This window comes from Mus musculus, chromosome 4 (genome assembly GCF_000001635.26).
Source record: "Mus musculus strain C57BL/6J chromosome 4, GRCm38.p6 C57BL/6J".
NCBI classification, from domain to species: Eukaryota; Metazoa; Chordata; class Mammalia; order Rodentia; family Muridae; genus Mus; species Mus musculus.
Genome location: NC_000070.6, coordinates 117,867,235 through 117,892,539, shown reverse-complemented (window position 1 = coordinate 117,892,539; position 25,305 = coordinate 117,867,235). Strand labels below are relative to the sequence as shown.

Genomic DNA, 25,305 nt, shown 5'->3' with positions numbered 1-25,305 from the left:
GTTGACAGACCGTGAGGACAACAGGTTGTGGGACAATTCTCTAGCAGGCAAAGTAAAGGACATAGAGACATTTTACGATGTCTGGCAGTAAGTACCTGCTCACAAATATTCAAACCCAAGCTGTGGGCACTGAGTTGGAAATTATGCAGTACTGGGAGATCCAGCTCGGTCACACAGCAAGACCCTGTTTCAGATTCTGGGGGCTGTGAAGATGGCTTGGTGGATTAGGGAGCTTGCAGCCAACCCTGAAGAACTGAGCTGTATAAGGACCCTTGCTCTCACTGTATGTATATACGTGCACACGCGCGCGCGTTTAAATATGATCAGCAGATAGCGCCTGCTCACACTGAATTAGTGACTTAGAAATTAGAGGGCACCGGCAGGCTGGCCTTAGGGTATCCGGGAAGAAGCTTTAGCCAGTGGAACCACAACACCCACAAGGCTTTGCGGCACTTCCGATTGGTCCTGAGTGAGAGGCTAGTGATTGGTTCTCTGTGGGAAGTCCTTGAACCCGGAAGTAATCTCCGTAGGTCCATGTGTAGTGGAGAGCCGGGAATTTGGAAGCGTACGGTTTGGATCCTAGGACCCGAGGACAGGTTGGTCCGGATCCACAAACAGAGCTGCTGTGACCTCGAGGACTTTTGAGGGTGCAGCTGCATCTCACCCCACCCAAGCTGCGCCCAATGGAGTCTACGTTCAGCAGCCCTGCGGAGGCAGCCCTGCAACGGGAGGCGGGCGTTCCAGGACAGTTCACTCCTCCTGAAGACCTGGACCGCGTGTATGAGCTGGAGCGAGTTACGAAATTTGTCTGCGATTTAGGTTGTCAGCGGGTGAGGTCTGGTTCAGAGAAGGGGGCGCGAAAAGGGGGCGCGGGGCGCGGGCTCTCCTCTGGGTATGGGTTGCGGAGATTGGGACTTTGGGTCGGGATCCGCCCGTATCGCACGGATTACCCACAACTCTGTGGGGCTGGCTGCCTCCTTAGAAGTAGGGGCTTGGGATGTTTAGTGGGTTTTTTTGTTTGTTTGTTTGTTTTTTTGTTTGTTTTTTGTTTTTTTGCAGAGGCTGTTGGTGGAGGAGTGAGGTTGTCGCTGACTTGTGGCTTGTATTTACAGGTGACTTTGCAGTTCCCTGACCAGTTACTAGGAGATGCGGGAGCGGTGGCTGCCCGGCTGGAGGAAGTCACAGGAGCTAAGATGTTCATTTTAGGGGACACAGCTTATGGCAGGTATGGGGTTTCCCAGCCCACAGTGTCTGCCTCCAGTGACCGTGTTTGCACGATGAGAAGCTCCTGATGCCAGCTTCCCTCAGTCACAGTGAATTCCTAGCTTGGTGCCATTTTCTCCACTGGCCACATTTCCCATTGATGACAACTCTTCTCTCCAGGTAGGGAACACCTCTCACCAATGCTCTCTCCCCTGCAGCTGCTGTGTGGATGTGCTGGGCGCCGAGCAGGCTGGAGCTCAAGCCCTTGTGCACTTCGGTCCTGCCTGCTTAAGCCCCCCAGCCTCGCAGCTGCCCATCACCTTTGTCCTTGGTCAGCGACCCGTTGCTTTAGAGCTCTGTGCAAAGGCCTTTGAAGCCCAGAACCCAGATCCGACAGCCCCGGTGGTACTGCTGAGTGAGCCAGCTTGTGCCCATGCCCTAGGTGAGAAATTATACCTGTGAGGGAAAGAAGGGTGGGTCCACAGCTTCATGCCTTAATTCCTCCTATTTAAGCACACTTACCTAGAGCTCTTGGCCTCAGTTGGCCTGGCTTGTCCTTTAGGGTCACATTGAGGCATCTGGGGATGAGACATCTCTTACTTTGCCAGACTTCAACTCTGATGCACCTCTTTCAGAGCCTTTGGCCATGCTCCTGCTCCCAAAGTACCAAGATCTGCTCATCTCCCGCCCAGCTCTTCCCCTGCCAGTGGGATCCCCGAGCTCACAGCCTGAGTCCCTGGAGCGTTTTGGGCGCTGCTTCCCCCTGAATCCAGGGAGACGTCTGGAAGAATATGGTGCCTTCTATGTAGGGGCTTCTCAAGCAAGCTCGGACTCCAGCCTTGATCCCGACCTGAGCAGACTGCTCTTGGGTTGGACACCAGGGCGGCCCTTCTTTTCCTGTTGTCCAGATACAGGACAGACACAAGACCAGGGTGCCAAGGCTGGGAGACTAAGAGCACGAAGACTGTATCTCATAGAGAGGGCCAGAGATGCCCGTGTGGTTGGGCTGCTGGCAGGCACATTAGGTGTGGCTCGACACCGTGAGGCACTGGCACACTTGCGGAAACTGACGGAAGCTGCTGGAAAACGTAGCTATGTGTTAGCCGTGGGGAAGCCCACACCCGCCAAGCTTGCCAACTTCCCTGAGATGGACGTCTTTGTGCTGTTAGCCTGTCCCCTGGGGGCACTAGCCCCCCAGCCTTCGGGTGGCTTCTTTCGGCCTGTATTGACGCCATGTGAATTGGAGGCTGCCTGCAACCCTGCCTGGCCCCCGCCAGGCCTGGCTCCCCACCTCACACATTATGCAGAGCTGTTGCCTGGTGAGTGGCAAGGCCGCATCTGGGTTTGAAAGTTGGGGTTGGAGTTGAAAAAACCGGGATAGCTTTCTTTTCTCCTTCTACGTCAGGTTCTCCCTTCCATGTGCCACTCCCTCCACCTGAGTCAGAGTTGTGGGATACCCCAGATGTGTCACTCATTTCTGGGGAGCTCCGACCACCACCTCCTTGGAAGTCATCAGATGACACTAGATGTTCGGCCTTAATTCCGAGGCCCCAACTGGAGCTGGCGGAGAGCAGCCCTGCAGGTAAACATGCAAGCAGCTGCCCCCGCTAGAGTTTTGCCCAGGTCCAGCCCACACAGCTTATCTTCTTTCCCTCTGCAGCTTCATTCCTTAGTTCTCGGAACTGGCAGGGGCTGGAGCCACGCTTGGGCCAGACACCAGTGAAAGAAGCCGTCAGAGGAAGACGAGGTATCGCCATCGCCTACGAGGATGAGGGGAGCAGCTGATACCTTGGGAGGCCAGAGCCAGAGTGATAAGTCTGCCGGGACCTGTTCTCCCTGACCAACGTCTCGTCCTGTCACAGGGACACTTGATGCCTAGACACAGGGAGTGTAGGTAGCTCTCTCTGTGGAGCTGTCCAGCTTATAGCCTGTGCAGGGAGGGGTCCCAGGGCTCATCCCAGTTCCTGGTGTGCAGGAGTTCTGCCCTTGGTCAGGGGCAGAAGTTGGATGATCCAGACCAGAGTTCTTCCACCTCCCTCAGCACTGTTGACAGTTTGGGCAGAGTAATTCTTTAATGCAGAGGCTACTCTATATAGAGAAGGATGTATAGGTTCAGCTGACAGAAACAGAAACACCTCCCTTCCTCCCCAACTGAGCTAGGATAACCCAGATTATCTCTACAGGTTGGCAGATGTCATGTAACTACTCCTCATTGAGAGCCTCTGGTCTAAACCTGCACTGTCCAAGACAATATTCACTGGACACATGACTTTTGCCATTTAAAGTGGATGAAAAAGTATTTGTCCATTACACTAATTACATTTCAAGCACTTATGTGGCTGCTTTCAGGACTTTGTTGGGCTACATTGACTTAGTTAGACTTGTTTCTTGGGGACAACAAAGACACTGAAATAAACGGAATACTTTTTCTCCTGTTTCTCTTTATTCACTAAAGCTCTGTTCTACACAGATCCTGTGGGTGGATATGTGAGTTATATTTAACCAGATTACTGTCCTCAAAATGTGCTTGGGAGGAAATAATAACCCCACGAAATATAATTGTGTGAAGGGAGCCCCAGGTGCAGCTGGCTCTCATAGCAGGCTCCTGAAGGGGACTCAAGAGGCAACCCAGACAGAGGAGTCTTAAGCTGGATCTTATAGAGAAAAAATATTCAGAATAAACAGAGTGAAACGAACATTTGGGCCTAAACAAAGACTCAGTCAACATGGTGGGTGCTTCAATCAAAGTAGAGTTGTTGGGGTATATCTTGATAGAGTGCTTGTCCTTGGTAGAGAGTTGGTTTTATGGGCCGGGCAGTGGTGGTGCACGCCTTTAATCTCAGCACTTGGGAGGCAGAGGCAGGCACATTTCTGAGTTCGAGGCCAACCTGGTCTACAAAGTGAGTTCCAGGACAGCTAGGGCTATACAGAGAAATCCTGTCTCAAAAAACAAAACAAAAACCAGAGAGTTGGTCCTAGGGTTTCCCAGTGTGTGTGTGTGTTTGTGTATTGGATCCCAGAAGAAAACAAAATTTACTTATTGTCCACATTAGCAAAAGAATCTTATATTGGCACCATCCAGATCATGTAGTACACAGGCTAATGGTAAAGGCAGAGCTGTAACTGACATGGGGACTGGGTTAAAATGAGCATCCATCATGTATTCTGTGTGCATGTTATGAGAACTCCCCTGTATGTCAGGCGCTAGAAACAGTAGTGAGTCCAACATGAACCATGGTGCTTCGGCCCCCTAGGGAGAGTGGTCAGAAACAAAATGTACTATATCAACCAGAGATAAGAACCAGAGGAAAATTATATCAAGGGATAACAATTATGGGAAAACACAAATCTGGAAAAGAAAGGGGACTGGTTAAAGGGAGATTGGGGTTGGAATATTAAACAGAATGGGTAAGGAAGGGCTTGAAGGAGAGCAAAGTCTGGAAGCAAGAGAGAGGGGCAGATGCAAGGGCGGGCTGCGTCTGATAGGGTGGGTAGTCTATTAGGGACCTGGAGCTTAGCTCTGTTACAGTGCCTGCTTTGCATACTTTAGGATCCTATGGATCATTCTGTCGCGAGTGAAATAGGATCCACAGGGAATTTGAACAGGAGAATGGCATGGCCTTATAAGATCACCTGGACATCGTGGGCGTTCGCGTCTGGCATTCCACCCTACCTCTGGGTTGGAAAAGACAACCTAGAATGACCTCCGATGAACAGCAGGCATTAGCTAGGCACCGCGAAATCCTGCTTCAAGCAGAAGGAACTAGGCAGGACTAGAACAGACCGGAAGGATCTGCAGTGATTGGTGAGTAAACTGGGAGTCCGGTGGGAAGTTAGGGAACCAGCAGCGCAGGTGGAGAGCCAGTACCTGTCACGGAGAACGTCCGACGAAACTACAACCACCACAGTGCTCCGCGGCATGACGTCTACCAGGGCCCGGCCTCAGGCAGCCAGCCACTGTGCGCGGGGGTCACGTGGGGTCGGCGCATCACGTGCGCCGGTCAGGTGGCGCTGCGGGGCGGGCCGACAGACTGCGGGGCGGACGGTGGACGCGGTTTAGCTCAGGTCCCACCGATCCGACCCCTGCCGTCGCCGCTGCCATGACGGGGCTGGAGTTGCTCTACCTCGGGATCTTTGTGGCCTTCTGGGCCTGCATGGTCGTTGTGGGTGAGCGGGGCCCAGGCGGCCCAAGGTGGCCTGCTGGTTGGGGCGGGGGGCAGGTGGCAGCCGGAGCCGGCCCCGCGCGGTGCCCTCCCGCGACGGAGGAGGCCGGCCCTGGGCTGCGAGAGTCACACCGGCTATTCCAGGGTCGCGACGCCAGGTTCCTGACCTCCTCTCCGCGAGCCGCATATTTGGGCGCCCCGCTTCCCCTTTTTCCTCCTTGCCCTCCCCCACCCATTCACAGCTTGTTGGGTAAACAGCGATTGGGCCGGCAGGATCTGGCGCGGCCTGGACGCAGCGCCCGTTCCCTCCGGCCCGTGAAGGGGCTTGGTGTCATTAAGACGGGTTACCTAGGGAGTGGCCGAAAAAAAAAAAAAAATGGAGGCCTGGGTGGAGGTGCTGTTTCGCTCCGGGACTCTTCGCTTGTCTAGATGTAGGTGGCTGACAGTTTGACAGTTGGGCAGTTTTTTTTTTTTCCTAGGTTGGGGACTGTGTCTCGAAAGAGCAACCCTTTAACTCCTTTCCTCATTGCTTCAGGAATCTGCTACACCATCTTTGACCTGGGCTTTCGCTTTGATGTGGCATGGTAAGGGAGGGCATGGAGAGGATTCTCCTAGGAGCCTCTTCTCCCTGCTTTGGTCTGAGCCCCAGCCCAGCTCTTCAGACACACGGACCTTTGGGAAATAGAAAATCTAGAGATGCAACGTCTGGGACTGGTGGGCTGGAGCTGGGTGGACACTGAGTTTTGTGTGGCCTCCCCACTCCTGCCCTTTCCTGTCCATAGCTCAATAGCTTTCTTCCCTGTTTCCACACCAGGTTCCTGACGGAAACTTCCCCCTTCATGTGGTCGAATCTGGGCATTGGCCTAGCAATTTCTCTGTCTGTGGTTGGAGCAGCCTGGTGAGTGTTGGAGTGGCGGGACGAGTGGGAGGTGCCAAGTCGTGGCAGGTGGAATCATCACTGGGTTCTTAATCATCCTGGGGACAGCAACTCCTTGGGCTCCTTTAATCAGTTTCTTACCCTTCACCAGGGGAATCTATATAACCGGCTCATCCATTATTGGGGGTGGGGTGAAAGCCCCCAGAATCAAAACCAAGAACTTGGTTAGGTAAGTGTAAAGGCTTCTGCATGTCAAAACTAGCTGCGATGGGGGTCGGGTGACATGCTGGCTTGTGACCCGTCTCATCGTAGCGTGTATGTGAGTCAGGGAAAGTTGGCTGGGGATTTTCTGCAGAAATGGCTGATTTCCTTCTTAAAGAGTTTCCCTCCCCCTCCCCCACCATTTACCATCACTGTTGCCAGTATTATCTTCTGTGAAGCGGTGGCCATCTATGGCATCATCATGGCAATTGTCATCAGCAACATGGCTGAGGTAAGGGAAAACCAGCGGGGACGGGTATCCATTGAAATGCCTATGCTTTCCCTAAAGATCGGAGGGAAGAAAAGGTAGGTGCATTAAGGAATGCCTTCTGAGGACTTATTCTGCCCCTCACAGCCTTTCAGTGCTACGGAGCCCAAGGCCATTGGCCATCGAAACTACCATGCAGGTAAGTGGGTAACATAGAGCTCACTCGGCATGGTGCTCTGGGCCTTTAACCCCAGTCCTGGGACGGGGGTAGCACCAAGTGAGTTAAGAGGCCAGCCAGCACTACATAATGACATAGTGAGACAGACACCCTACCACACATACACGCCTGGGCCTTACACACTTGCTTCTACCACACGTACACACCTGGGCCTTACACACTTACTCCTGCTTCCTGGCTCCATAGCTGAGAGTCTCAGCTCTGCAGAGTTGGGGTGGGACTGGCCCTGCTAGCCCACACTGGACCATTCCTCTCCTGCTTGCCTCCACCTCACGAGCTACTTCTTATCCTCCAGGTTACTCCATGTTTGGGGCTGGCCTCACAGTCGGTCTGTCCAACCTGTTCTGTGGAGTCTGCGTGGGCATCGTGGGCAGTGGGGCCGCCCTGGCGGATGCACAGAACCCCAGCCTCTTTGTAAAAATTCTCATCGTGGAGATCTTTGGCAGTGCCATTGGCCTCTTTGGGGTCATTGTTGCAATCCTTCAGGTGCGAGTCCCCCTAGAGAGGAACAGAAGTGCCTCCCTTTTTTCCCCTTCCCATCTCTTGGTCCCCCTTTGTCTCCTGCTCTAGATGCACGCATCTTTCCTAAGTCTCTCCATTAGCATCTCTTTCCTCGGCTGCCTCTGAAAATGTCTTTGTGGAGTTTCTGTCTCTCAGGGTCTGTGTTCTGTATGTATGACACACTTGTCAGTAGACTAGCATGTCTAAATTCATATTTTCCAGTGTGTGAGTTTGTGACTTGGGTGCTTGACTGGGCTGACTCTTGGCGACACTAACACTGTCCATGGGACTTGTCTTCTCTGTTGTACAGCTGAGCTCCTTTGTTACTGTCCATGTCTGTTTGTCTGTCATAGTGTGTCTGTCCGTCTGTCCACCCACTGGCCTGCTGGTTCTGGTCTTGTCACTGGTCACTGTCCCTGCCTGATTTGTCCTGTTTTTCCTTTGCAGACCTCCAGAGTGAAGATGGGTGACTAGATGACCTGTATGGGTGGGGCCGTGCCCTACTGTTATTTATTGCTGGTTTTCCTGGGACAGCTGGAGCTGTGTCCCTCAGCCTTTCTGGGGCTTGGTGTTCAGGGTCTCCCCTGCACTCACCTCTTGCTGCCTGTTGACTCTGGAGGCATTGCAGTCCAGACTGAACCCCAGTGTGGGGAGTGGGCTGCTGATGGTGACTGTGTACAGCTGTGCACCTGTGCCCCCCTCAACCCCCATCCAGCCCATCTTCCTAGTGTTTGTGAAATAAACTTGGTATTTGTCCCAGTCAGTGAGGCTTCTGTTGGCCCCTTGCGACACCTTTCACAAAGGAAGGGGAGGACCTGTTCACTCACTCCAACCTCCTGTAACTTTCTGTCTACACATCATCTCTGCTCTGGACCTTGCTGGCTCCTGGGTGGCAGATCAGGGTGCTAGGCTGGCTGTAATGCTGGCACCTCTTCATTGAAGAGTCTGGGCTCTGAGATCCTCCTAGCCCTATGTCTTTGGACCCCTGTGCACTAGACCCAAACTCACTACAGCTAATTCTCCTCTCTGTCGCTATACTCCTGAAACTCCCCGCACCTGGATTTTCCTGGAGAACAGTGTTTTACATTTGATAGTCCAGTATGAACACCTAACCCTTCCAGAAACCTCTTCTATGGTCTTAGTTCCTAGGGCCTTGTTCAGCTCCGCCTATTCCTATACAATTCTTGATTCCAACACCACCCTAAATCTTACCCAACCTGCTTTTACCTAATAAGTCCTTTTCAGTCAACACCTTTAGGGGTCTTACCCAGCAGGCAGCCCTGGTTGGCTGACCTTGACTCATGCTCCCAGGAAAGAGTTGGCAAGGCCCTAACCCTCTGAATTGCCCACTATCCAGACCCCGTCCCAAATACCTGAAGGGCCTTAGCCATCCGGCTCCTGGTCTCTTCCCATCCCTAAAGCAAGCTGATGGAGGAACCTGATGGATTCCTGCGTCCTTCCTGGGTCTCAGGCATCCGCAAACGCACCTCCCCGCTGGCTGGGCCGCGCAGGGCCAACGGCAGGGGCGGGCGGCGGAGCGGCGCGCGGCGCGTGCGGGCGCACTGGAGGCGGGGGCCGCGGGGGCGCGCGCGCGGGCGCGCCGGCCTGGCCTGCCCCTCCGAGGAGCCGTAGCGCGGGAGGGAGGCGGCAGCGCAGTGGTCCGTCGGTCCGCCGGTCCGTGGGTCTGCCGGGCCCCGCCCTGCCTCCCGGGGCGGCTCGGCTCCATGGCCCGCGGCGGCGGCGGGAGGTGGCCCCGGAGCCTCGGGGACCGCTGACCGGGCGGTGGGGCCGGGCCATGGGGGACAGAGCCGTCCACAGCTGCTGGAGCCGGGATCCCTACCCGAGCTGGAGCGGCGCCCCCTGCTGAGCCCCGAGCGCTGCGAGAGAGGAGGGCGCGCGCGGCCCCCCACCCAGGGCCCCGACATTCCAGACCCGGCCCGGCTAGGGGGCCGCCCGCGCGCCGTCACAGATCCCAGCCCAGGACCCGGTGAGCGAGGCACCGGCGCTGCCCCCGGCCTGGCTGCACCCCACCCTACCCCCATCCCGCTAGCCTCCTGGGCTCCGGCGTCCGCCCCCATCCGGCCTCCCTCATTGTCCTCGCTCGCCCCGGCCTTGTGTCTCGCAGAGGCGCTCGGCCCCGGCCCCACTTCCACATCCCCCACTGCATGCACCCCTCCCCAGGGCTCCACACCCACCTGTCCTACTGCCTCCCCCGTCCCGAGGTGCCACGTGTTCAGCCTCCCAGCCCCGCCCAGACGCACCCCTCAGTTTGGTGGCTAGCCTGACCCAGAGCCCCTGCCCTGGAGGGAGGGGTTGGGAATACTTGCACGTGGGTCTGGGTGTATGGCTACGCTTGTATAAGTCCGAGCCGCGGTTTGTTGATATATGTGGCTCCGTATGTTACTGTCACCCCAAGTGTGTCTAGCTCTATATGTAGGTCTCTGTGTGTCCCTTGAGTGTGGATGCCGACTGCTGGTACTAAAGCAGTCTATGTGATTTTGTGACTGTTTGAGATATTCTGCTCTCAGGAGCATGGCCAGAAGTATTTTTTGACCTTTTGGAACTACAGGGGAGACCTGGTTCGAGCAAGGGCACCCCCAGCCCCCACCACCTCTGCCAGTGTATGAACTTTACTCCTCTAGGGTCCAAGTGTACCCCATTTCAGGAATCAGAACTAGCTTTGCTAATCAGGCTCCAGAGCTAGCTAGCTAGCCTGAAATCTTAGGTGAGGGGCTCTCTATTGCTTGCCCCACGGGGTATGCTCTTGCCCCTTGTTCCAGTGGGAAGGACCTGTTTAAACATCTCTCCTTTTTGGGTGGAGGGCACTCTTGAGTGCTGAAGGCTCCTTCTCAGCCTGGTCCTAGTTGGCTAGGCCTGCTTGCTGTTGGGACCTGAGTGCTCAAACTGGCCATGGGTCTAAGTGACTTCCCTTCATGGCCCTCGGAAGGACTAAATGAAGTCATAGTATAAAGAATTCCTTACGTGATGGGCACTCAGTAAGTGATCCATTCTCTAAACCATGTGTCCTGTGTTGAGGATTCTGTCCTGTGATGTTGCTGGTCCCTGGGCCACAGGTGGAGCCTGTGGATAAAAGTGGTTTGGTGCCGAGGTACAGTCCTGGGTAATCAAATTCCCCTGTCTGTACTGTTGTGGGTATGCGTGCACGGAGTTGTACGGTGAGGGTTTATGTGTGTGGTTAGGTGGTTTGAGTGCTGGGGTGTGCCTAGGATAGCAGATACTGAGTTGCCAGCGCCTGTTGGTGTGTTTGCAGGTAGAACACAAACAAGCCCGTGAGTGTCAAGGTGTATGAAAGGTAAGTATGGATAAGGAGCTGGGAATGAGCAGCCAAGTCGGAAGCAGGTGGGGCTCATCACCTGTCCTAGTCTGACCTGTGGGATCTCTCTCTCCCTCTGTTCAGGCTGTCAGCCGGATGCTTGGGCCCATTGGGCGGGCCATTGGCCACTTGCGGGATGAGCAGACTGCTGGGGGGGACGCTGGAGCGGGTCTGCAAGGCTGTGCTCCTTCTCTGCCTGCTGCACTTCCTTGTGGCCGTCATCCTCTACTTTGACGTCTATGCCCAGCACCTGGCCTTTTTCAGCCGCTTCAGTACCCGAAGCCCAGCCCATGCCCTCTACCCTGCAGCCAGCAGCAGTACCAACTGCTCTCGGCCCAACGCCACTGCCGCTAGCTCCGGGCTGCCTGAAGTGCCCAGTGCCAGGCCTGGTCCCACAGCTCCAGTCATTCCGCCCTGTCCTGACGTGCCGCCTGGTCTTGGTGAGCCTGCAGAGAGGGGCCTACCTATTGTAGGGGTGGGAAGAGGACCTGACCCATGTGACTAGGGAAGTGGAGTGCTGAACCGTGGGACACCAAGGCTCCAGGTCTATTGAAAGAGGGCAATTCCTGGGGCTCTGTTGCCCACTCCCAGGTGGCTAGTGTCCCTGGATTCTGGCAAAGACCCTGACTCTTGACACTGTCCTGTCTGCAGTGGGCCGAGTGGTCATCGAATTCACCTCACCCATGCCTCTGGAACGGGTGCAGAGGGAAAATCCAGGCGTGCTCCTGGGCGGCCGCTATTCTCCACCCGACTGCACCCCAGCCCAAACGGTGGCAGTCATCATCCCCTTTAGACACCGGGAGCACCACCTACGCTATTGGCTCCACTATCTGCACCCCATGTTGAGGCGGCAGCGGCTGCGCTACGGTGTCTATGTCATCAACCAGGTGCGTGGTCTGCAGCCGTTAGCTGTGCAGTAGCCATCAAGGAGCTCACGTGCACCTGTGGATGTGCCTGCTCAGGGATGTGGACGTGGGATGCACACCCTCGTGCCTGTTGGTGGATACTCAGGGCTGGAGAAAGCTGTGGTTCCTTGCCTGTTCATGGTTGTGTGAGTCTACATAGATATGAAGAGTGCATGTTTGTCATGAACACAGGAAGGTCATGTGTGTGGAAGGGATATGAACATATAAATGTTGGCATGTGCCATTGCAGTGTGTACATGGCTTGTTTTGTCACCTCTTTGGAATGTCACTGTAAAATAGAGAGAAAAGAGATGTTAAGACAAAGGTGGTGGAGGTCTAGTATGTACCAACTGGGAGGCACTGGCAAGGGTCTTGAAGAGAGGGAGAGTTAGACTCTGAAAGACACAGGCAGCCTGGACCCTCAGGTTTCTTAAGCATCTAAGCCCTGCCTAGAGCAGGCATCGGGTCTCAGAGAAGACCTGATGCGTACCTTCCCTGCTCCTGGAGAACTCAGGAGGAAGGGATACAGTTGTAATTGGAGTGGGAACACAGAAGCCTGCTTCAGCCCTGCACTTAGGAGAGATGAGCAGGCAGTAAGGGGAGGAAGAGAAGGAGGTGAACCTTCTAGGAAGAGGAGCCTAGAAGACCAGAGCTTAGGAAGAGAACTGATCTCTTGTGTATAGGAACTATTGGCTGAGGGGTGGAGTTCAACATTCAGGCTGGGTAGCAAAGGTTAGCTGGGGGAACTGGGGAAGGCCACATCAAGGAAAGCTTGAAAAGTGTGCTTGACAGTTGAAGTCTAGCCTGAGCTTGTGGGGCACCATTGTTTGAAGTAGGGGTAACCTGTCTATGTTGTTGTGGCTACACGTGAAGAATGGAGGGAGGGGTTGCCGAGAAGCAGTGTGACCAATTAGGAAGGGATTACAGCAGCCAGACAGAGCGGGTGAAGGAGCTCGGGTGAGGCAGTTTATAGGGAGACATCACTGTGAGAGAGGAGAGAGTTGTGGAAACAAAGGAAGGGTTCAGTCTTGGCTGTTTGCTGTGTTCGTGGCCACACCTGTGAGTGGGACGGGGACCAGAGAAGGTAGGCCAAATATGGAGGAGCGTGGCTGGGGATGCTCTCTTGTCTGGATTAATACGCGCCTGCGGGAGGTAGAGGTAGGACAGTTTGCAGGGAGTCAGACTAGACGTCTCTGAAGGAGAGGAGGGGTCTGGAAACAATGGTGTGTAGACGTTTCTTTATTATACAATTTTTATTATGGACTATGTGTAGGTGCTTGTGTGTGTGTGTGTGTGTGTACTGCGCATGCGTGTGGGAACTCAAGCCATGGCATGCATACGGAGGTGAGAGGACTTTGTGGGCTCTCTCCTTCCCTGATTTATATGGGTTTGGGGTTGAGGTTCCTGGATCAAGTGGTCAGGCTTAGGCAGCGAATGCTTTATCAACTGAGCTATCTCATTAGCGCATAATTTAGAGATTGCTTCTTATCATTGTTTGTTTTGTTTACACACATACCACCACAGAACACTTCAAACATTGTTTTGAAGTAGGGGTAACCTGCATATGTTGTTGTGATTACATGTGAAGGTCAGAGGACAACTTCGTGGCGGGCCGGGCATCAAACCCAGGTCTTCAGGCTCATGCCGAGAATTACTGTACCTGCTGAGCCATCTCACCAAGCTAGGAATTTCTTAAAATCCACGACACCTGACGTACCTGCAGAGCATGGAATATTGGGGTGGGGGCAGTTGAAGGTTTTGATGGAGAAATGAAAGTGGCTACCGAGGCCCAGGAGGTGGACCCGCAGAGTGTCAGGAGCCCCTCGGGAGTGGATACCCTGGAAGGCCAGCAGGCAGGCAGGAAGGAAGTGTGGCAGCTGTGTGTGAGCTCTGTGGGGGAGTCAGAGGGATGTGGACCAAGGATGTCCAGTGGATTTAGCAACACGGTGGGCCTAGTGAGAGCCATTTCAGGGGCATGGTGGGGGCGGAAGCAGATTGCAGTGGGTTGAAGAAGAAGGAATCAGATTTGACAAAATAGCTAATTAGAGACAACTCTTTAAAAAAAATCTCTGCTGAGGAGGAATGACAAAAGGTAGGGTGATGTCTGGAAGGAGGCTGTTTTGTTTTTGTGTGTGTTTTTAGGTTTTGTTTGTTTTGTTGTTGTTGTTGTTTTACCTCCAGAGAGCGAAATGAGCTTATTTATGAGGTGTGTGGGAAAGACCCAGGGCTCCCGGCCTTTAGAGTGAGGCTGGAAGGATGATGGTAAATCAGCCAGGGCTGGTGGCGCTCAGGGAGCAGGTGTAGTTCAGTTCACTGCTCAGATGAAACCGCTCCCGCCTCTCAGGCTCGCCCGGGGCCGGGAGGGGCCCACTCACAGATGCCTGCTGCACGTGCTTCTTTTAGCGAAGGTTGTAGCAGAAGCCAAGAGGCCAGTTCTTGTCAGCTTTCCCCTCTTTGTCCAGAGCTGCCTGGGCCTGCATGACCAGAGCCCCTGCAGTCCTGTCTCTGTGGGTCCTGAACTCACAGAGATGTGTCTGCTGATAGCCTGGTGCTTGTCTTTTTGTTGGGAAGACAAGATCATTTAACACATTCCTGCGTTGTCTCCGGGGCTGCCCAGGGAGTTGGAAGTGAATCAACTCGGGCCAGGGGAGCTACTTCAGCTCCGGACACTTAGGGCATTCCTTGTTTGTCTCACATCACAGCTGTAGGCTCAGTAGGAAGAGAAACCAGGACTCCTTGTCCCTAGACTTTCCACTGGCACACAGGAGGCACACCTGGTACAAAGGAAAAAGTCGCAGGGTGTCTTTGAATGAATGAATGAATGTAGCTCTCTAAATAGTGGTTCAGTAGACACGGGTGAAAATGGGGCCTGGAGGTGTGTTTGGAAGTCAGCCCCCTTCCAGGCACGAGCTTTCTAGCTAGGGGGACGTGCTAATCAACCCCAGTGCCTGGTAATCAAAAAGTCCAGCATGTCCTTTGGTGCCTAAGCAACTTAATGTGGTTGGGCCATAGATTCTTAAGACATCCAAGAGGAGACTGGAGCCAGACTGTGAATGGGGGTTGTCAGGTGAGAAGCTAGGCTTATTCCTGAGAATCTGAGGGAGTTGTGGAGGTGGGGGACAATTGTGTGGGCCCCTGGAATCACGAGGGAAGCTGAAATGGTAGGTACTTGCCGGTCAGGGCCCCAGAGCAAATCTGTGTCCGTCCACCCATTCGCCAGCATGGCGAGGAGACCTTCAACCGAGCCAAGCTGCTCAACGTGGGCTTCCTAGAGGCACTGAAGGAGGATGCTGCCTATGACTGCTTCATCTTCAGTGATGTGGACCTGGTCCCTATGGATGACCGCAATCTGTACCGTTGTGGTGACCAGCCCCGCCACTTTGCCATCGCCATGGACAAGTTTGGCTTCCGGTGAGACTCTCTTAGTGAGACTCAGACCTACCCACCCCCACTTCACCCAAGCCCTGAGTCCCAGCCTCAGTCTCCTCCTAGCCTTTGGCCCCTGGTTCAGATCCTTCTATGTATGCACTACCTCCCTGGGTCCTTGTTACACATGGTCCCTACACACCATCTATGATCCTGCATCTTGAATCTCCTTGCAACCCTAACACCTGCTCTCTTGTGTCATAGGTTGCCCTATGCTAGCTACTTTGGAGGTGTGTCGGGCCTGAGCAAGGCCCAGTTTCTGAGGATCAATGGCTTTCCCAACGAGTACTGGGGCTGGGGTGGCGAGGATGATGACATCTTCAACCGGTTAGTAGAGGTGGGGCAGAGAGCAGGCTGGTCAGGGAGTGAGGAGGCACAGACTGGATGGGGTTCCTTCCCCTTCCCCGTGCCTCCTCAGTCTGCCTGTCTCCCATCCTAGGATCTCCCTGACTGGGATGAAGATCTCACGCCCGGATGTCCGGATTGGCCGCTACCGCATGATCAAGCACGACCGGGACAAACATAACGAGCCCAACCCTCAGAGGTGACCCCAGCACCCCAGGTGCCCCTGACCCCTAGACGTCACCTCCCAGTATCCCAAATGCCTTTGATCTCTGACCCCATAGAGGAGGCCTCTGAGCATCCTTGACTCCTGAGGAGTACTTTCCAGAGGCAGCTGATTCCTAGAAATGACCCAGATGTTCCTGACCCCTGACCTCTAAAGGTGACTCCTGGCACCCCTGGCCTGGTTCGTAGAGGTGACTAGAGTTTAGATTCCAGCTTGTGTTGTAATTGCTTAGGCACATTTCCGTCAGTGCTCTCGAAGACACCACTGGGGTGCTATGCATGACCCCTGCTTATATGGGCCCTGTCAGAGCAGACAAGATGATAGTGGGTGCTAGCCATAGATCCTAGGAACCCAACAAAGGTGTGCCAAATAGAGGAAGTGTGGGGAGGGAGGATTGAGACAGTGCCAACGCCTCTGAGATCAGAGCAGCTAACTCGTTTTTTTTTAAAGATATATATATATATATATATATATATATGAGTATATATGAGTACACTGTCTTCACGCACACCAGAAGAGGGCATCAGATCACATTACAGATGGTTGTGAGCCACCATGCGGTTGCTGGGAATTGAACTCAGAACCTCTGAAAGAGCAGCCTGTGCTCTTACCCACTGAGCCATCTCTCCAGCCCCCCAGCTCCTGTGTGGGTTGAGATACCCACATTAGGTATTCATGACCGGCTGGGAAAGGCCTGGCAGGCATGGGAAATCTAAGCAGACTCCTTGAGCCTCCAGATGCATCTGTGAGTGGTGCCAAGCCTTCTGCAGTCACACCGAGTTCCTGTCCTCCCGACCCTCATGAGGCTCACACTAGGCAAGGAAAATAGTTATGTCCTAGGTCATGAGAACAGGTAATTTCCTGGCAGAGAGATGAGTGAGGTCGTGGGAACTGGAAAAGTTACCCCTTCACTGAGATCTGCCTCAGTTCCCTCGGGCATATACGTTTACCAGTGCTGTGTTGCCAGGCTGATGGAGAAGACCAGAGTGGATGAAGGAACTTGTCTGTGTAAGAGCTGATTCTGAGCATGCCTGCCATATTCTGAAATCTTAAAGCTACTTGGTTCTTAAACATCTGAAGGCTGGGAGCGATGGCAGGGGCTTTAGTGCTGTGTAGCTGAGTACCAGGGGGCTTTTAACTTTTTTCCCAGAGGGCTTTGAGGGTCTTAGAAAGTCCCTTAACAGAAACGAGACAGAGTTTGTTTGGTGGTCTTATTTTCTGTGCTCAAGAAAGAGGAAGGAATGACCTAGCTGCTGTGTGGACCTAGGAGGAACCTTGACCAAGCCTAAATTCATAAAACTAGAGGGACTCTGGCAGGGGAGACTTATGTCTGTGCCCTGACTTTCTGCTCTAACCTCAGACTCTAGGAGTGGAGAGATGGGTTATAGACTGATGGGGTTGGAATTCAGAAGCATGCCCCCCCCAACCCCCGCCCAGGAGTCCAGGGAGCCAATGGAAAAGCAAGTGGTTTAGGTGAAACCCGTCAGCAGGGAAGGAATGTCAGGCAGATAAAGCCAGGACCCATGGTCCCATTCAGTCATCAATTAGTGATGTCTGCTTGGGTGTGGATATGGCTTGACTGCATGAAATTTTGAGACTAAGGAAGTATGATGGTGGTTCTAATGTTTTGCCTCAAACTTAAGGCAAGGGCCAGGTAGTGGTGGTGCATGCCTTTAATGCCGCAGAGTCATAGTCAAACTGGCAGGGAGGTGGAGTCAGGCAAATCTCTATGAGTTAAAGGTCAGCCTGGCCTACACAGAGAGAGAGTTCTAGGATATCCAAGGCCACACAGAGAAACCCTGTCTTGAAAAACAAAACAAAAATTAGGATTCTTTCCCCAGCCCTACAGGTTGAGATCATCAAGCCATGTCAGGACCACCCATAAAGCGTTTGCGCCCGTCTGCTCGCCCCTTTCTTCACCTTTACCTTAGCCTGGTCTCCCTGATCTTGCCCTGGTGACTGCAAGGGGTTTCCTGCCTCCCCCTTGCCATCCCACCCTTCTGCTGAAACTGGGTTAAGATTCTCTGTCTTCTTGCTCACAGAATACGAACTACTCGTTATGACTTACAGAGTCCCGCCCTCACGTGCTCTAACCAGCAGGCTAGCCTGTTTTGACCTCTGCATGAAATGCTCTCCCCTCTGCCTTCAGCTTAGTGTCACATCCTTCTCCCAAGGTAGTCACTTGGTAATGCAGCACTCTGATGTTTCTTTTGCCTAGTCTCCCTTAGTGAAGCAGACTCACCATGAGAGGAAGGGCCTTGCATGTCCTGGACACGGCTGTGTCCCTGTTGCTCAGAGTGCAGTCTGGCATCCGGAATGAAGATGGAAAGAGTGACTGATGAAAGAGAAACAAGATGGCAAGGGTTAGAGGGAAGATGATATGTCTCTCAGGGGACAGAGACTGCCCTGGGGGTACATGTGGGATGCCTCAAATACTACAGACGAGCCAGCAAGAGAGTCCAGTGAGTAGAGGCGCTCACAGGGAAGCCTGGAGTCCCCAGAACCCATGCAAAGGTAGAAGGAAAGGCCCAGCTTCACCCTTTTGACCTCCACTCATGTCCCCCATAATAAAAACAAACGTACGTACGTACGTACATACATGCATACATACATACATGCATACATACATACAGTGGGGGGAGGAGGTCTGAATGGAGAGACCTGTGAGGGAGAGGTTGTTGTTAAGCTTTCTGACTGAAGGGGCTGCGGTCTTTATTTTGAGAGCAAATATAAGAGCAATGGGCTTCTGGCGAGTTGTCCCTGAAGGGAGAGGATGGCCCGGGCCTTTGCCATAGAGATTCAGGATTGAGCAGAGACTGTTAGCCTTGATCTGAACTCGTCTCCTTTTCTAGGTTTAATAAGATTCAAAACACAAAGATGAGCATGAAGTGGGACGGCATTGGATCCGTGCGGTACCGAGTCTTGGAAGTGTCTCGGCAACCGCTCTTCACCAACATCACAGTGGACATTGGACAGCCCATGTCGTGGCTCACTCAAGGCTGACACTAACGGACCAAGGCCCTCCATGCTTTTCTAGTATGGAAGGCTGCCTGCCAGAGGCCTGACCTCCAGCCTGGCTGACAGCTGCTCTAAGGGTTGTCCCCAAGACTGTGACTGTGAGCTGTTTTCTGAGTCTAATAGACAGCTGCACCTAGAAGTTCCAGCATTCACTTTGAGGGGCGTTTGGGCAAGCCCCACTTATGGCCCTCTCTGGGGTCAACCCCTCTTCCTGTCCTACTTTTCCCAGCCCAAACCTCCTCACTTTTAGGGTTGGGCCAGCCCCTGCACTGCCTCGCGGAGTGGCCTGGGCTAGGTCACTCCACCTCTCTGTGCCTCAATTTCCCCACTCCCCTCGAGTCCCCTAGGGCCTGAAAAGGTGGGAGGTTTGACTAGGGGGCAGTGTCTCTTCCAGGGGGGAATTCCTCAGATCTGGAGACCCCTCATGCTTCCAGGGGAGGGGAAACCTTTTTCATTCAACATTGTAGGGGGCAAGCTTTGGTGAGCCACCTACTGAGGAGCACCCCCAGGAGGGGACCAGAAGGGGTGCTGTGTTGTTTCCTGGGACCATGGGGTTGACCTTTGCATGAGGGACAGGTGGGGCCTGGATCAGTCAATGGATCTGGCCTCCCTCCCTTAGAGAGGAGGCAGGAGCCCCAGGGCCTGCTCTGTTTATATGTTGCACAGAAACTTGTGTGGGTGCTTTAGTAAAAAACGTTAACGGAGCAGCCCCCTTGTCTGTCTGTGAACGGGATCTGGATTCCCGAAGCTAGTTTGTGTTGTGGGAGGTGACCTGGCTAGGGTCTTCTAGTAACTTAATAAATTTCCTAGCCCTGCCACTTCCACTGTTACAGGGAGAAAGTTTTATCTTGACACTGCTTTCAAACTAGTAGGGATAAGGAAATAGCGGACCAGTGGGGCCAGATTTCTCAGCTCTTCTCCCTCAGAGGCAGAAAGGTGCCCTGGGATAAGCACAGGGTGCTTAGCCACTGCGGGCAGGGGCAGGGCCTCTTTCGAGGGCTGATCCCAGGGCACGGATGGTTTCCCAGGTGACCGACTCTTAGGAGGGGAGGGGCTAAGGGCCGATTCCCACAGCCAGGCTTCCCCCAGAAGAGGCAAGGACCCCACACCCTGAAGGGTCTGCTCATAGTAGGCCACCAAAAGACAGCACAATTCTGGTGTGGGGACTTTGGCAGAAAGGGGCGGGGTATCGATGTCAGCCGGAAGGGCTTGGTGGGCGTGGCTCTGGTCCAGAGCAACCATCGGTCTCCCAGGAAATCTAGCACTCTGACCTCCGGGCCTGTAGATCTGATCAGGAGGCCGCGACCCATGCAGGCCATGCCCGGGGACTCCCCAGCACTGTGGGAGCTGGTGGAGGAGCATGTTCCACTCCCGGAGCGGCCTGAAGTGAAGAGGATTCTGGGGGAGGCAGCAGTGGACCTGAGTCTGGAGTTGCGAGAGGAGGTGGGAGTCCGGTGGGTGGGGGTGGGCCACATTCCTAGTGATCACAACTCTAGTGATTTCCTACCACCACCAGGTCCCTAACCCTATTTGGTGATACCGCCCCCCCCCCCCCCAACACCTTGTTCTCACTGCCTGCCCTTGCTCTCTGTTTAGCTCCTCCCATCCCTTGGCAACCCTCAACCAACACACATTAAACCCGTCCCCTCTGCCCCAGTGGCAAGGTACCCCAGCTCTCCTTACAGGTGGCGATGCTAAAGGCGCTGCTCCAAGAGATCCAGTCTTCTCAAGTTTCCAACTCTGACCCTCCCTCCCTACTGGCACCACCCCCCCTCTTGAGGGACCTCATTCGCCAAGAACTCCGACAGTTACTCCAAGGCCTCCGCCTTAAGGCTATCAGTGAGGGCAGGTGGGATTCTCAGCCATGGCCTCCTTGCCGGGACACCAGATGGGCTGCCCCTGATAAAGAGCCAGGGTGACCTTTCCTGGTGTTTCCTGAAAGGAGGTCCTCAGGTCCCTTCATGCACATGCTTTCAGGGACCAGACCCAGATGTGGGCCCAGTATAGTCCCAGGGTCCTTCGCTTTGCCTTAGAGGATACCAGGTGTGACTCAACACAACAGGAACTCCCGATGAGAGCTGATGAGCCCAGGTAAAAACAGAAGACTCTGCCCAACTGGGGCTGGACACTGTTATAGCCACTTGTGATAGGGCTCGGCACATAAAGGCTGAAGTCCTTAAGGGGACACCTGCCCAGCCTGGCGGAAGGGAGTAGTTTTCCAAGCAGATAAAATGGAGAGTTTTGTAGGCAGGGGCTGGAGGGAGAACAGGAGGCCATGTCCAGTGAACAGTTATTTTCAGGCCTAGCAGATGAGACCAAAGGCTTGGGCTGGAGGTACAGGAAGAGCTGGGAGGAGGTGACAAATGACATGCTCAGCTGGGGACAGAGAGGGATTAATGTCCTCATGTGCACAAGTATACTGTGCCAGTTTCTTATTCAAATCCTCCCACAATCCTATAAGCTGAGCATTGTCCCCAGCTTTTCAGGTGACAGAATGAACACTCAAAAGGACAATTTCCCTGAGGTCACACAGTGAAGGTGGCAGAACTACCAGGTGCAAGCCAGGGCTCTGGGGCTATTGTTTGCACTGTTAGGTGGCCTGCCTGAGAAAAACAAAAGGCTCTAGAAGTGGCATTTGTTCCCTGAAGGGCTGGAATGAACAACACAGAGAGGGTGATGGTAACCTCACCTGTCAGCACCTGTCCCAGGGACCTCACTGTCATCAAGGACCAACTGAATGTGTCTAATATTGACCAAGTTGTCAGACACCTGAGGTGAGGCTTCAGGGCACCTGAGTGTATAGATTGGGGGCAAGAAGACAGGAGTGGAAATTAAGGGGCTGGGACTGCCAGAAAGGGGTAGTGTGCCAGGTTGGTAGACTCTGTGTGTGTGTGTGTGTGTGTTGGGCAGTTAGTGGGACTGCTACAAAACTAGCAAGTAGCCAATTACAGGAACCAAGAGGGGTCAGGGCCCTAGGATTTCAGCCTGGCACAAGGGGAGCCAAGGGAGGGTTATAAGCAGGCTGTAATATGGGGCTATTGGATGAGCCACAGGTCCAGTGCCAGGGTAGAAAAGGTAGTGCTTGTGGGGGTGCAAGACTGAAGTAACTGGGAACAGTGGGGGCTGGAAGGCAGCACCCCAAGGGCAATGTGCCTGAGGATGGAGGAGCTGTCTTGGCTCTGGAGGTTCTGGAGGGTGGGGCCATGCAGTGGGTTCAGCTGGGTAGGTCCTGCCTCACTGGCTCTGGCTGTTTGTGCTCCTGTCTAGAAGCCTTCTGGAGGAAGAGTGTCACATGTTGCAGAACGAGATCTCTGACCTGCAGGTGAGCACAGCCCTTGGCCTTCCCCAGCTTCTCTGATTAGCAGGGACCATGTTTGTGTGTCTATATGTATGTGCATATCAAGGTTGTCTTATGCCCATTTCTCCTATCAGGCCATGATTGGCAGTCCTAGACTAGTCCACTTGATAGCCCTAGGTCTCCTGCATCCTTTCACCTAAGTCTGAGAGCATGCCTAGCTGCTATCTTACTAAGCTTGGCTTTCCGTAGGATATGATATCATGATTGATAGGCCAAGTGGCTTCATGGTCTTATTCCTGAGCCCCATATTCAGGCTCTTGGTCTCTAACTTCAGGCAGGGCCACTGAAACAGCTCTCTCCACAGCACTGTCTGGAAATGGAGCAGATGCAGGCTTGCCAGCCCTCTAAGGACACCCAAATGCCTACCCTGGGAGGTAAGGTCCCCAGGCGAGCCCCTGGAGGTACCCAGTCCCCTCCCTTTGCCTCATACTGTACATACTACTGTAAATACTCTAGAAGAACCAGGTGCTATCAGCTGTGCCCTTCCACAGAGATTAAGGATCAGAAGGCGGCCATGGAACGGGAGCTACAGGTCTCTCTGGGGCCTTCCTGTACCGCTGCCAAGCACAGGTACACCAAGACAGACACAGGGTGGGCCATGTAGAGTGCAGCTCAGATCATGACCACCTCACATCTACCCATCCTGTGCAGGCAGAAGCCTTTGAGGTCATCCATTCCCAGCCTTAGACCCTTCCCTTGTCTCCATGGCTACATGCCTACACCTCCTTCGGAGCGCTGCCCCCACCCTCAAGGACAGACAAGCACCCGCCGCTGGGGACGGCAACTTCGGTACAGCTATCGCAAAGAGACAACTTCCACATCAGTTTCCAGTGCAGCATCCCAGGCACCGACCTGAAGGGTCACAAAACAGGCTTCTGCTGAGACTCGCCCATCTGTTGTTGCCTCCAGCTGCCACAGCTCCATTTCTGCTTCATTCTCAGATGCGCTCACATGTTTCTCCCTCCCTCCCCCAGCTGTGTGTTGGTCTGGTCCCAGCCCCACCCCTTGTCAGGTCAGTGCTATCTAGAACTGAGTGGCAGGACACCTGTTCTAACCATCAAAGCCTTTGGCCCCTTCTCCTCTGCACAAGCCTCCACAGAGCCTTGGAGGACAGAGGTTCCCATCCCAGCTTGACTTTCGTCCCCTAGGGACCCAGACAAAGCACATCAGCAGCTCAGAGACAGGAATAGAAATTTCATTAAAACCTACGGACTTTAAAACCCTAGTTCTGCACACACTGGGCAGCGGCGGGCGGCACACCGTTATTGCTACAGAGGATTAGAAGTGGCTTGGCCAGGGCTGTCACTGCAGAGGGCACAGAGGACGGACAAACGGACTGCGGGTCTTGGGAGAAGGTGCTCTGACTGCAGAGGGGGGACGGGCACATGGACTGAGGCCATTTGGCACATTGAATGGGGTTAGCACGTCTGGGAAGACTGGGCCTCCGACCTGGTGGAGGGTGGGCAAGGGAATGTGGAACAGGGTCCCCTTCCCCAGGGCTCTGGGCTCAAGCTTCCTACAGAGAAGTCCCCTTCTTTCCCTCCATAAACAAGTGCTTTGGGCAGGCTGCTGGGTCGTGGGCCTTTGCTGGCTGGGCCTGACAACCAGGGTTGGAACAAAGGATAGAGACCCTGGAGCAGCCAAGTGAGGTGCAGGCAGGCCTGGAAGACACACTGGACCCAAGGCTGGGGCAGGGGATGGCAACCACAGGTAATACAATTTAAAAAAAAATAATTACACAAATAAACAGGGCTGAGTGGTGCAGTCCAACAAGTAACACTGTACAGCCCCGGGGCCCTCACCTTGTCTGGAGGAGGAAGATACAGATTTTCCTGGGCAGAGGCTAGGGTCTGTTCTGGGGTCAGGAACACTGGTCACGAGGCTGAGGGGAACCGGTGGGATGTGGACACAGAACCTCTTATCCCATAGTGAAACAGCTCAGGGCAGAGCATGAGGGTATCAGAGGCCATAGGAAGCCTGGCAGGCCTCCTCCAAAGTGCTTTGGACACTGCTTCCCCATGCCCGCTCCCCCCAATTCCCCCATCGCTTTCCCACCCCCAGCTGCTGTCTTGGCATCCAAAGGATGTGTAAACACTGGGGACATGAGCAGTGGTGGTCAAGGTGACAGCAGCCATCCCAGACAGGGTGTGATGGGGCAGGCCTCCACCTGTCCGCCTCCCAGTCTCCGTGGTGGGAGCAAGGGTTGGGTGGGGTTTCTCCCCTTGCAACAATTGCGCTCATATCCGGGAGTCCTGGAAGCGGCTGGAGCCGTTACTGCCCACGATGGGAATCTGGGCCTTGTCCGGGTGCAGTGGCTGGACCTCAAACCCGTCTTCGGGAGAGGGGGTTGTAGTGGGAGCGTAGCGCCCAGTCCGGTGCTCCAGGAGAGCGGGGCCCCAGTCTCTGCTTGGCTTTGTGGCATTTTTCAAACGCTGCAGGCAGGGGGCGCAGTGAAAAGCGTGTCAGAAGAGAACCCTTATGCTCGAAGTGTTTCCACTTCGCCTGCCCGTCCCGTCCAGCGTCCCCGTTCAGTCCATCTTCACTCCTCACCTGAAGAAGTGTGTCCCCATCTGTGCGGCAGAGCTGGAACAGCGCGTACAGTGGGATGCAGATGACAGACGACAAAGCCATGAGGAAGCCGATGGCCACAGCCCAGCCTGGGTACTGGTAGTGGTTGTAGGTGATTGGCCGGTACTGGATCACCGTGAAGATGAGAATGAACTAGAGAGGGTAGAGAGGATGATGTGAGGCGGAGTAGCGCCCCTCCTGGACCCCAGGCTGGCCCTCCTCCTAGGTCAGCAAAAGGTGGTGTGGCTCGGGGCATAGGCAACTGTCAACACCTTCGTGAAAGAAGTTGGACCCCAGGGAGGGGCTGGGCATGAAGACACGGTTTTTGCCAGAGTCCTGAACTGGCAGAGAACAAGTAAGCGGCTGCCACCTTGAAAAGCAGCCGTCCTCTCTAGGCAGTAGAGCTAAGGATGATTTCCTAGCCGTAGGCTTCAGCTCTGCCTGATGGCCTGTGATTTGCTGGTCCCATCTCCCTGCCCTAGGCGTTCACCACATCCAGACCGTCTTAGCCGCCTCTGTTCATTCTACAGACCCATCCTCGGCATTCCTGTCAAGCCCTGAGCCAGTGCCACCTCTTTCAGGAAGCCTTTCTGGATTTTCTGCCTCCTAAAAGGCTTCTCCATGGCACCTCCCATCTGTTTAACTCAAAATCACTCGGCTTCCTGTTCTGCATGGCC

At 54.2% G+C, this 25,305-nt stretch overlaps 5 protein-coding genes and 2 long non-coding RNA genes across 25 annotated transcripts in view; 4 read left to right on the top strand and 3 right to left on the bottom strand.

The window, feature by feature from the left end:
• Positions 1–536: 536 nt before the first annotated feature.
• Positions 537–3,897, top strand: Dph2 (DPH2 homolog). Its single transcript, NM_026344.3, has 6 exons — positions 537–830; positions 1,113–1,225; positions 1,422–1,645; positions 1,839–2,522; positions 2,609–2,785; positions 2,864–3,897. Exons 1-6 carry the CDS (start codon positions 684–686, stop codon positions 2,986–2,988), a joined length of 1,470 nt encoding a protein of 489 aa, NP_080620.1. The 5' UTR covers positions 537–683; the 3' UTR covers positions 2,989–3,897.
• A 351-nt stretch (positions 3,898–4,248) lies between these two features.
• On the bottom strand, positions 4,249–8,990 carry Gm12841 (predicted gene 12841). The gene is made up of 4 exons (NR_168719.1): positions 8,825–8,990; positions 6,652–6,787; positions 5,072–5,234; positions 4,249–4,453 (listed from the first exon to the last, which is right to left on the bottom strand). It is a non-coding gene; the product is annotated as a predicted gene 12841 (long non-coding RNA).
• Positions 5,207–8,210, top strand: Atp6v0b (ATPase, H+ transporting, lysosomal V0 subunit B). 3 transcript variants are annotated; one of them, XM_030253095.1, is made up of 8 exons: positions 5,207–5,370; positions 5,846–5,950; positions 6,181–6,264; positions 6,395–6,472; positions 6,667–6,736; positions 6,860–6,911; positions 7,246–7,436; positions 7,899–8,210. In XM_030253095.1, the coding sequence occupies exons 3-8, from the start codon at positions 6,206–6,208 to the stop codon at positions 7,923–7,925; spliced, it is 477 nt and encodes a 158-aa protein (XP_030108955.1). In that variant the 5' UTR covers positions 5,207–5,370; positions 5,846–5,950; positions 6,181–6,205; the 3' UTR covers positions 7,926–8,210. The 3 variants fall into 3 exon arrangements, with proteins under 3 accessions (XP_030108955.1, NP_291095.1, XP_030108954.1); NM_033617.3 differs by having other exon boundaries at positions 5,211–5,370; positions 5,902–5,950; XM_030253094.1 differs by having other exon boundaries at positions 5,229–5,797; positions 5,902–5,950.
• Positions 8,991–9,020: 30 nt separating the features above from the next.
• Positions 9,021–19,540, top strand: B4galt2 (UDP-Gal:betaGlcNAc beta 1,4- galactosyltransferase, polypeptide 2). 9 transcript variants are annotated; one of them, XR_003954984.1, is made up of 9 exons: positions 9,021–9,438; positions 10,723–10,764; positions 10,870–11,225; positions 11,437–11,672; positions 14,911–15,101; positions 15,321–15,443; positions 15,556–15,660; positions 17,903–18,047; positions 18,537–19,526. XR_003954984.1 is itself a non-coding variant. In XM_030253673.1 (8 exons), the coding sequence occupies exons 3-7, from the start codon at positions 10,922–10,924 to the stop codon at positions 15,662–15,664; spliced, it is 963 nt and encodes a 320-aa protein (XP_030109533.1). In that variant the 5' UTR covers positions 9,021–9,438; positions 10,723–10,764; positions 10,870–10,921; the 3' UTR covers positions 15,665–15,678; positions 18,537–19,526. The 9 variants fall into 9 exon arrangements, 6 of the variants coding, with proteins under 6 accessions (XP_030109533.1, XP_011238877.1, XP_006503293.1 ...); XR_867887.2 differs by having other exon boundaries at positions 17,903–18,146; positions 18,537–18,548; NR_045570.1 differs by lacking the exon at positions 17,903–18,047 and adding an exon at positions 14,703–14,757 and having other exon boundaries at positions 9,064–9,438; positions 18,537–19,540.
• On the bottom strand, positions 13,176–18,019 carry Gm40233. Its single transcript, XR_868043.3, has 2 exons — positions 17,927–18,019; positions 13,176–14,464 (listed from the first exon to the last, which is right to left on the bottom strand). It is a non-coding gene; the product is annotated as a predicted gene, 40233 (long non-coding RNA).
• A 338-nt stretch (positions 19,541–19,878) lies between the features above and the next one.
• Ccdc24 (coiled-coil domain containing 24) lies at positions 19,879–23,285 on the top strand. Of its 4 annotated transcripts, none has more exons than XM_030253636.1 (8): positions 19,879–20,145; positions 20,388–20,551; positions 20,680–20,793; positions 21,351–21,476; positions 21,970–22,024; positions 22,365–22,434; positions 22,552–22,630; positions 22,712–23,285. In XM_030253636.1, the coding sequence occupies exons 1-8, from the start codon at positions 20,011–20,013 to the stop codon at positions 22,914–22,916; spliced, it is 948 nt and encodes a 315-aa protein (XP_030109496.1). In that variant the 5' UTR covers positions 19,879–20,010; the 3' UTR covers positions 22,917–23,285. The 4 variants fall into 4 exon arrangements, with proteins under 4 accessions (XP_030109496.1, XP_006503271.1, XP_006503272.1 ...); NM_001034876.1 differs by having other exon boundaries at positions 20,070–20,145; positions 20,360–20,551; positions 22,712–23,280; XM_006503208.2 differs by lacking the exon at positions 20,388–20,551 and having other exon boundaries at positions 22,712–23,280.
• Slc6a9 (solute carrier family 6 (neurotransmitter transporter, glycine), member 9) overlaps positions 23,235–25,305 on the bottom strand; it is a 34,048-nt gene continuing 31,977 nt past the window's right edge. For 3 of the 6 annotated variants that reach the window (NM_001369016.1, NM_001355175.2, NM_001369017.1), the window contains 2 exons: positions 24,611–24,781; positions 23,236–24,492 (listed from right to left, as the gene is read on the bottom strand). In NM_001369016.1, the coding sequence (NP_001355945.1) occupies positions 24,298–24,492; positions 24,611–24,781 (366 nt within the window). In that variant the 3' untranslated portion in view covers positions 23,236–24,297. Of the gene's footprint in view, positions 24,493–24,610; positions 24,782–25,305 lie in introns of all 6 variants that reach the window. The other 3 variants (XR_867807.3, NM_008135.4, XM_030253212.1) reach the window with 2 other exon arrangements.